We start from the raw sequence: 10,022 nt of genomic DNA, 5'->3' as shown, positions 1-10,022 counted from the left end.
ACGGCGAGTGCAGGGAAACGAACCAGCGCAACATGCCCTTTTGCACGCCCAGGTCCCCTGAATCGATATAGACGAGCGTCAAAATGCGAAACTTCATCATACAGCGAGAAGACTTGCCGACAGGAAGGATATCCGGCCGCCGCAGCGAGAACATCGCGAACATGTCGACTGTGGCACGGGTGAGCGACACCCCCGACGAGTGTCGGTTCGAACTTACCTGTCCACTGCGACATGAAGGGACACTTCGTAAGAGACCGGACATCGCTTCGTGGATAGCACGACACTCACTCTTCCGATGCCGCGCACTTCTATCAACATCTTGTACAACTCCTCGTCATCGGCAAGAAGCAACTTCCTCGTCGACAGGCGGCCGTCGGCGAACCGCCCAGCAAGGTCCAGGACTGCCAGATGCGTTCAGATAGTCGGTTCTTGCCACTTTGATCATGCACTGACCATATTCTGCCTTCCGGCCGCTAAGTCCAGCGCTGCGCAAAGTCGTGATATCCTTGGTGATAACTTGATGTGCGGATGGGAAGAAGTTAGACCTTCCGAGTCATGCAAGGATCAGCGCCTGGCTAGGTTATCCCGAGACGATGGGCTTACTTGGAATCCGCAAGACTCTCCGGAAGAGATGGGTCAAATAGGCGCACGAATTTATGTGTTATAGATGCCGCGGCTTTCCATGATATCTGTTGGCCCCTGGCTCGTGCACCAACTGTCAGTCTTAGCAAGTAGGGACACTCCGGGTGATGGTCTCACAAGATGGAGTGCGCAAGCGTTCTGTCATATCGCACCCTGCTCAGCATAGATCTATGTCAGGAAGACACGTGCATACCGGAAGGGATCGACGCGTTCGAGATGCTCAAACGGTCTGCACTTGACTCTTCGAAACACATCTTCGAAGCGCGGATCCACGCGAACGAGGTGCCGCCTTGCCTCTTCAAAGGAGAAGGTGAGCACGGCTGGAACGAGCTCTTCGCCCTCCGCGTTGGGAATTGGGGTGGGCACGGCGGTATTGGGCGCTGCTAGTGACGTCTTTGCGTCTGAGGCAGTGGGTGCCGCAGCCTTGGCCGTCTTCGCCTTCGTAGCACGGGGCTTCTTCTGAGCGGGCTCTGCTGCTGAGTCGGGGCTCTTCTGACTCCTCTTCCTGCTTGTGGCAGCCGCCTTCGTTTGGGCTGCGGCGGTGGTCTGTTGCGCAGCCTCCGGCGTAGCACCGGTGCTTCGCGTTGCTGACCTTGTCAAAGCCATACCAAAGGCCCTGGATGTTGCTGGGCGCGTCAGATGTCGAGCGACAATGTGTGTAAGGGCGAACTGCATATACCAATTCGCGTCGACGACAGCGGTTTATCAACAAGCCAACTCCGAGGCCGCTGGGCAGGATGACTGTGCGGGGACGGAGCCGTTCCCAGCTGGGAGAGCGTGGGAGGCGCGCTAGCGGGGGACGCGACCGGCGCGGGTGGCGCGTAATTACGCGTTGCGCGCCTCATCACGTGCCATGCGCGAACGTGCCACGGTTGTGCCTGGCCCGTCCAAAGGGGCCTCTCAAGGACTCCCCGCGCCCGCAGCTCCTCTCTCACCTCGGCAGCCGATCGCATGACGTCAGAACAGGAATCGTTCGTGCTTTCCTCCGACTGCTTGCCAGCTTCCTCCGCCGTCTTCATCCCACTCTCCGCGACAGCTCAGACCATGTCTCACCCTAGCCAGCACTCGCAGCTCGGCGAAAGCGGCCTCTTTTGGCGCTCGTCCACATCGCTCGCCCATGCTTTTCGCGTCTCTCTCTGTCCTCGACCACGCTGGCTTCAATGAATGACCCGCGCTCCGTTCTCGTTTTCCGCGCTCTGGCGTCTTCGTATCGGCCCTCCCGCAGTGCTCGCCCTCGCTGTCCTGCCTTTCTCGACCCTCTCCCCGCCGTTTCCCGTCCTCCTACACGCCTGGCATATCCCCAAAGTGCATATATCGACGCCGCCGACGTACCCGTACAAGTAGACACCCTAAAACCCGCCGCAAACGCGCATATACGTCCGAAAGTGTGCATTTCTTCATTCTGCCAGTCTACTCTACTCACGTCATTTGCGGTCTACAGACAGTCTCCCGATTTTCGACGAGATACGATCATCCCGCGTGCGCCCCCTCGCGGGACCCTATCAGCGCGGACGGGGAACCCTCTACGCACAAATAGGTACCCTTTGCGTGTCTGGCAATCGACTCGCGCGCTCTGTACGAGCGGAACAAGATGCGCATTTCGCAAGAAACGCGTATCGTACTCGAACGGTTCGTTCCACACACCCCGCGTCGCGCTTTCCATGCTCACAAGGTATTAGTCCATCACGTCCATCAGTTTGCGCGGCCCCGCGTGCGGAATTGCGAAATTTCGTCATGGACCCCACCTCCGAATTCCTGCATGCCTCGTTCAAGTCTCAATAGAACCTCTTCGTAGCGCTAATCCTGTCTCTCCATAGGTACCCCTCACGGATCGCTCACGTTTCGAAGCCCCCGTGCCAGCGTGGCGGACACCGTCGACGATGAGCAAACACGCTTGCCCAGCGAGGCGTTAGGCGCCCACGCGCCGCCTCGAGCTCGAATGTCAAAGGTCGCAGAAACTTCAAGTTACGGCTTGTACGCATACCTCTCGCTCAGCGCATCCCTGTGCGCTTGGAATCAGCTCGAACGGTGACATTCCGCGGCCTCGACGCGTCGATTGCTTTCGAAGATGGCTTCACTACCTTTTCCTTCGCCCTCTCCGCTATCTTTCACGAAACCTGCTAATATCATTCGCACAGCTCCTATGATACGCAACCAAACATATAGTTTTGTATTCGAAGGCGCCGTCCCCGCGTGGAAGACGTTGCGCTCGATACGGACTGCGCTCGCCCGCCACTAGAATAGGCGCCCAAATCATAGACGTCTCGGTCGCAGGTGCGGCTCGTTGCTCACATTTCGACTTCCTCTATCGCGAATTTTAGCGGCACTTACAGGTACATTCAGTGCAGTACACGGGATCTTCAACGTCTGACGCCGCGACGTTCATCCGAACGGCCTCCAGCGGCTGCGCCGCGTGGGTGTTATACAGAATGTGCCTCTCGCCCGTGCGAGATACATAGCGCGCGGCGGCCTGGAAACCGTCTGTAAGTGTTTATTCTGCTCAGTACATACTCTGGCTCGTGCATGAACGAGGAATTGAGCACGAGTACGGGCGCTGTCGTGTGCGTGCGCGGCCGCCTCGGCCTGGGCATGCGCACTCGACGCCCGCAGTTTGCCCGCAGTCTGCGCCTCTCCTTTCTCGTTCCGGAACGGGCGCTCACGGCTGCTGACACTACGCGCTCACAATATCTCCGAGAAGCGAGCTCAGCGTCCCCAGCCTCGTCGTCGCCGCGCCGCCCACGTCTTCGACAATGGCTCTGAACACTGGGCCCCCGCCCCGCAGACCCGCGAACGCGCCCCGTCCGCACGCGGAGCGCTCTCTCAGGACGTCCCCACACCCTCACAACACGGCGACTAGAGCAGGCGGCGTCCGTCGCTCGCACGCAGGCTCGAGAACTCGGCGTACGAGGCAGCTGCGCGCCCGCCGTCGTGACATGGAGACTCGACGAGCCACGACGCGAGATGCATGGACGTCCGAGCACGCGCACGCGATGTGTGCAGGGCAGGGACGACGTCGTGCTCGGGCGCACCGGTGTGCGCGTGGTGCACTTACGGCACGGCACGTCTCCGCACCTCGGCTCCGCCAACCTTCGCCGCCCTTCAGGCAGTCCCGGTTCCGTCCCGGGGCTGCACACCCCCGCCCGCGGCCCGCAGCCGCGCAGATAGCGACGAGTCTCCACGCCGCCGCACGAGCCCACGTCCCGCAACGGATGCAAGACAGCGGAGCGCGCGGCGGCGCGACGATTCGACGTTGTCCGCGACGACTGCGAGCGCGGGCGCCAGCCCCGGGAACGTTCGCGCCGCACCCACAACCACCCACCTGGCGCCCCGTCTCGTGCTCTTCGGCCCCGACGAGGATGTGCGAAGACGGCGTCCCTGGGCGGCTGTGGACTCGCGGCGTTCTCCGGAACGCGTGCAGCTAGAAGGGCGGACACGAACGCGTCCCTGAGAGGTGCAGCGGGGCGGGGCGCGCGTTGGGGCCCCCCACGTGTCTCTGGCGGGAGGGCTCTCACCTGGGGCGGGAACGTGCTCGACGGCGTCGGCTGCGTCCCAGCCCAGCCCTCCACGTCTCCCGCACGTCGTCCCCTCTCCACACCGCTGTGCTATGTGGTACATGGACGACTACGTAACTACTGCCCCCGCCCTTCCCGCCTCACAAAGTACGCCGCGCATCTGGCCGCGCGGGGAGTACTGCAGATGATGTAGGTCAGGCGATGATGTTTGCGGCGAGGAAATCGAAGGTACGTACCGTTTTGCGCGTGATGCGCTGCGTGCGAACTCCTTTCTGCAGCTCGTGTCTACGGGGACTGCGAACGGTGAGAACGAGGCTGCGTTCGAGCGAGGACTCACAGCAAGTATCCGGGCGCGTCGAGGGCTGGTTCCGCGGCGGGCTCGATCGACGCGAACCTACTGGAACACATTAGTAGAGTGTCATGCGCGAAGAGGACTCACCACACGTAGTATTCCGCCTCGTTCGCGCGTAGAGGATAGTGGGGCACGGCGGGCTAGACAGAACCAAGTTAGCAGTGTCTGCAGCACGAACGGACGGTGCGAGGTACGTATGCGTTCACGATGTGCGCCCGCCGAGATGCTTCAAATCTGATACTCTGTGAGCAAGATTGGGCATCGATGCTATGCGCACTCACCAGGCATGCAGGCGAGTCATCGAGCATGCGTCGCTCCAGCGCACCTGGATGTGTGCACAGAGCTGAATGCGATCGTGAACGCAGGCAGAAGTAGGACTCGGAACGGCGGACGTACCACGAGTGTGACGAAACGAGCCCTGCATGCGTGGGTCGGAGCTGCGAGACGACGTGCACCGCGTCCACGGCCTACGTCTATGAGAAATGTGAGTGGAAAGGATGGGGAACGGTGGGCGACGCACCTGGCGGCAGCGATGTGAAGCTGGAAGGAGGTGAGTGGCACACACGAATCCTCGACGTACGATACTTATTTGTTCATACCCTCCGATGTCCATCGCTAGCGAGCAACAGAGCGGACGTGCACCGGCGATGCCCGCGCACCTTCCGGCTTACGAGCACGGAAACGAATACACGGCCGCTACGTGGGCGTCCGATGTGGGCACGCACACTCCGGGACCCAATCAACGAACGTCCGGGACACACGCCCGTCGCTCGGGATCGAGTCTAAGTGATGGGGAAGGCGGAGGGCCTCGTCCGGCACCAACCAGCGCACGACGCGCGTCGACGGAGGTCTAGACGAGGGTCGGCCATACGTATGCTCTGGGCGGCTTGACATGCGGAACGCATGCCGCGTTCGCGATCTCCTCCCATTCGGCTCGGTCAATGGACGATGTGCGTTCGTAGGACACAGGACGAGGCGCGTGCGCCGTGCTCGTACAGCGATGCGTCCAAGTGCAGTGCGCAGACATGCTCCTCGCGCAGGTGCTTGTCCTGCGCATAGTGAGTCCGCACTCGCCGTGCAATGAGAATGAACTCATGCTCCGAGCAGAACGAGTATACGCACACATGGTCCGAGTCAATACCTAGCCGATGGCAGACATCGAAGCTCGAGGGCTCGACGTCAAGCGTTAACGTAAGTGGGCACGGCGGGCGGCGTGATTGTTCGGGAGCGGGGCTTTGTGTCGTGATAGACTGGGGCATGTATTTACTGTACTTACGGACAACGAATGCAACACATATTTTGAGCTCGAACGGGACGTTGAAACCGGTCGAAACCGAGGCCACAAGGCGGATCTAGTGAAGGGCGAGTGCACCGTCAAGACGTCGACGGTCTAGCTCGTCGTCGAGTACGAGACTAACATGTAGTATAATTTCAGGTGGTGGAGCAGGTCTGTGAGCCGGGAAACCAGTAGGCGCGAAGTATTCTCGCAAAGAGAGGCACACATCGGTGTTACTTTGCACAAGCTCGCATTGCTTATTCCGATTGCGGGCGAAGGCATGCAGCCGTGTTCAGCGCCGGAGCATGCGAAAGACATGTGTCCCGGGATAAGAAATATATTTCCAGCTCTCAGGAGATGTACAGGATGCTCTAAAGCTGCTAGCTACTAGATCTGCATATGGAAGACCATATTGATAGCCTGGCCATCTCCTAGTTGTGCCCCAGGAATTCGGATACCGACAGACATATTTGAAAGCTGTCCTGATGTTGTGCAACATTTGCATGTGAGCCAATCATGAGAATGAGAAATATAAATCAAAACACTCACCTCGACGGGACCCCGCCCGAACACGCCCACGAATATCGAAGGCGCCGGCACGTCTCGGCCTCGCCAAGCTGGGGAATCCAGGGTTAAGCCATGACATACCTCCGCCGATGGCATGCTGCCCGGCGTCCACGCATCTGCGCTAATACTTCGCCTCCGGGAGCCCGACGCTCCACACTCTCCCCCTCCCACCGCCTTTCGTTGAATCTCCTCCCGAAGACGCGCCCCCATCCCCTGCCCCTCGACGCGTAGTCGACACTGGTGTTCGCGCCAACGTCCACGCCGCCTGCTGCCTTGTGACGCGACCGGACCATGCATGTGGACACTCTGAACGCGATATGCACGACGTGGGCCCGGGGTAAGTGCCTTAGAGTCTCCCGAGCGATACAGAACTGGCACTGACCGACTCTGACGCGTCGTCGACGTCCCGCATCGACGTCGCGACGTTCGCGACGAGGACGCATTGAGCACGACTAAAAGAATGTGTTCGAGCCCCGTCCAGAGTCACCGCGTTCGCCAACGGCTCGTGAGTATTTCCTCGTACACGACACCGTATATGACACTCACCACGATGATTGAAATGGCCTCTCTCGCACGCCGGCGCGTCCTGGGCGCAGACGACTCGGAGAGCACAGAGCGTCGAGAGAGTGCGTACCCTATCTATATTCGTGCGTCAGGGCTGCCCACTCACATCGTTCCGGATGCTCACCGATGGTCCGATACTCCTTGGGCCTCGAAAATCATGGTGCAGCAGCAAAACATGGCTCAAATGAGCTCTTGCAGCCTTTCTGCTGCCGCAAGCTCGAGCAGGGGACACTGAACACCAATGTCCGAGTCTTACCCACCGATCCAGGCTTGCTGGACGCCCGCAACGCGTTCTGCTCTTGTTTCTGGATGGCCAGCACAGGGAGGGCGCGTAGGAGCTGAACCCGGCGGTCTGGGCGCGAAGCAGTGAGTATACAGATTCTTTAAACGTTGTCGAGACGTTCTGACCTTGTGTACACTTTCCCAATGCTCTGGATAACCTGCCGCGAGTGCTGCAAAGGCAACTGCATTGGCAGTCGCGGCGTCATCGTAAGCGTATCGTCCCTGGCCCCGGCGTCACAGCAAGCTACGAGCCGCTCGCGCCCGAGTCTCACGGCCTTTGCGTACGGCGTCGGAGGCGCCGCGCTTCTCGATTCCGTTGCGCTGGAGAGCCGTGCTTCTGGGTGCAGGCCGCGAAGACTATGTGCGGTCAGTATACCAAGCTCGACTTTGCAAAGCACTTCCGTGGCCTACCTCCTTGCTCGAGCAGCGCGTGTAGCACATCGTGGCACCCGCTGCAAGCTCTCCCACACTCCTTCCTCTGCGATAGAACGTCTAGCAGTCCGCGACCCGCACGGCCTTCGTTGCACGTGTGCTTACACGCGTAGGGCCTTCGGACGAGTCGAGGACGGTAGAAGTGGTGTGCTCGTGGCGAGGGGGCTCGTTGCAGCTGGGAGCGAAAGCCAGGTGAGCATGTACACGGTGTCGTGTCTGAACGAATCGTACCTGTCATCTCGGAGGCGCAAGACGCCAGCGTTAGATGCGGAGCCTCGGCGAAGCGCACCGCGGGCCCGTGAGATTGCAGTGTTTTCCGCGTTTGTCCGAGGTTGGCGAGTTCACCGTCCCGGAGGCTGCCACTTGATCTCAAGGGCCCTGTCGTAAGGTGGTGAGTACGCGACTCTAATCGTGATTGCAGTGCGGAGCGTACCTCGTTTTCCACGAGCCATGCGGGCGCGTTACTTGCACGCGCATCGGCGACGTTCATGGCGAGGCCAGACGCATGGAAATTCTTCGCAATGGCTGTCGAAGAGGCGGCTGCCGACGCCCCGAGCCTGCGGAGATGCGCACCCTGCTCTCGCGCTCTCCGAGCAAACTGTGCCCGGCGAGGCGCACCGGCGGCTTTCCCTGGAAGCAGGTGAGTAAAATCATGAAGTTGCGGGCCTGCGACGACTTACTTCAACGTCCCGGGGGCGCTGTGCTCTCGACAGGTGAGTCTTCGGCTGCGCCAGGTCGCTTCGCGGTATCGATGCACTCGTCCGCGGCCGGCACCCCTCTTCGACCGTGGAAACGTCGATTTGTCGGCTCGAAGGGAGCCTGCAGCTCGCAGGGATGCGGTGAGGGCGCTGCCGAGACGGCGGGGAGTGTATCTGTCGTGCTTGTCCGCGTGGAGTAAGATGACTCCCTGCAGACAGCCCACGGGCGCGCGAGGACGAAAGGCCGCGCGCACACCGCATCTGGCGACGGCCGCGCAGGGCGCGATTGTGGGCGAGGCAGGGGAGGTCGAATCGCGGTCTCGCGAAGTCCGTACGCGCTCACGAAACATGCGTGCTCGACGTGTCTGCCTGCGGTGCGAACCGGCTCCAAACGACGCAAGAGCGTCTCCCGGGGTACGGCATCCGTACCCGGGTGGCCGGCAGACGTCGCGGCGTGCGTCCCGACGGAAGAGACGACTTTGCGGGCCTGTCACGAGGGTATGAGCGGGTAGTCCACCCGCTTTTCGACCGCACTTTGCAGCGCTTTTGCGAGCTCCGCACGACTCCAGTTCCAGCCTCGTCTCTCGTCTATCTGGCACCGTACGAGCTGGGTGGGAGGCAGGACGATCGTTGCAAACGCAGCGGACGGGAGGCGAGAGGAAAGCGGCCGGCGCGGGCTGACTCGAGGATGGCATGCGAGGGCCTGCGAGGGCGTAGCTCGGCGAGTAGACACGAATGGTTCTGTACGCAGCTAGCCCAGAACGTGAGCTTCGGAATACGTCGATGTGCGGGCGTGCACCTACCTCCTGTCCCCGTTCTCCCGGCTCGTTCTCCCCGCGCCCTCCCGCACTGTTAGCACGAGCCCTACGCGCCAATACAGCCCTACCACCCTCCCATAGTCATTCTTTATTTCCCCAGCCTCGCACAGATCCTCCCCACCGATCAGGCACCCGTGAGCCCGCTCCGCCACCGCCGCCGCCGCCGTCTCCCGGTCGCCCCCGTGCCGCGCCCACACGCGCCCACATCCGCGCACGCGCGAGCCGCCGCCCCGCCCCTTCGCGCGAGACCGCCGTCCAAATGCCAGCGTCGACGACAGTTCGAGTCGCTGAGCGCCGCGCCGAGCGTCCGAGACCAACGTTACTTCGGCTCCTCCGCCAGGGCCCACATGTAATATACGCCTTCAGGAAAGGTCAGCGTTTCCGCGACGCGGGGCGCAATGACGACAGTGGCTTACCGAGGCTGCGATATGGCTGCCAGCATTCCGCGAGGTCTTCCATCTCCTTCGGGGTCAGCAGCGCACCCCTGCGACACACGGTCAGAGCCCGGCGGTGCATACGCCATACCAAATTTACACCCACTTAACCTTCTTCCCGCTCAGCCTGTTCTTCATCACTGCGACAGTCAGGCCCTCCGGCAAGGGCGGGGGCGTGTATTTCCCGCCGTCCTCGGTGGTCGTCGTCTTCATGTTTAGCGTCTGGGCGATCGACGGCGTGAACGGCGCAGGGAGCGGGTTTTCCGAGCCACCGTCGTCCGCTGCCTTCTTCTTCCCCTTCCCCTTTGGGGTTGGAACAGGTTCGACGGAGACGTCTGGCGCCGGTAGTATGGAAGACGCGTCGGGCGTAGCGGCCCTCAGCATCGTCACCGACCCACCCTCACCCTCGGGGCCCAAGGATGTCCCCGCGACAGCTGAGGTCTCA

General features: G+C 61.3%; 2 protein-coding genes across 2 annotated transcripts in view; both read right to left on the bottom strand.

Moving 5' to 3' along the window:
- Window positions 1–1,248, bottom strand: part of TRAVEDRAFT_112622 (DNA glycosylase) — a gene marked incomplete at both ends in the record, with an annotated part of 2,397 nt that extends 1,149 nt beyond the window's left edge. Inside the window, 5 exons of the mRNA XM_008036440.1 lie at window positions 20–168; window positions 285–401; window positions 454–545; window positions 604–723; window positions 836–1,248. Coding sequence (XP_008034631.1) covers window positions 20–168; window positions 285–401; window positions 454–545; window positions 604–723; window positions 836–1,248 — 891 coding nt within the window. The remainder of the gene's footprint in view (window positions 1–19; window positions 169–284; window positions 402–453; window positions 546–603; window positions 724–835) is intronic.
- An 8,214-nt stretch (window positions 1,249–9,462) lies between these two features.
- Window positions 9,463–10,022, bottom strand: part of TRAVEDRAFT_112665 (DNA glycosylase) — a gene marked incomplete at both ends in the record, with an annotated part of 2,517 nt that continues 1,957 nt past the window's right edge. Inside the window, 2 exons of the mRNA XM_008036439.1 lie at window positions 9,463–9,503; window positions 9,560–9,627. Coding sequence (XP_008034630.1) covers window positions 9,463–9,503; window positions 9,560–9,627 — 109 coding nt within the window. The remainder of the gene's footprint in view (window positions 9,504–9,559; window positions 9,628–10,022) is intronic.

The sequence above is a fragment of the Trametes versicolor genome (genome assembly GCF_000271585.1).
Source record: "Trametes versicolor FP-101664 SS1 unplaced genomic scaffold TRAVEscaffold_2, whole genome shotgun sequence".
NCBI lineage: Eukaryota > Fungi > Basidiomycota > Agaricomycetes > Polyporales > Polyporaceae > Trametes > Trametes versicolor.
This window is presented reverse-complemented; position numbering and strand designations above follow the sequence as displayed.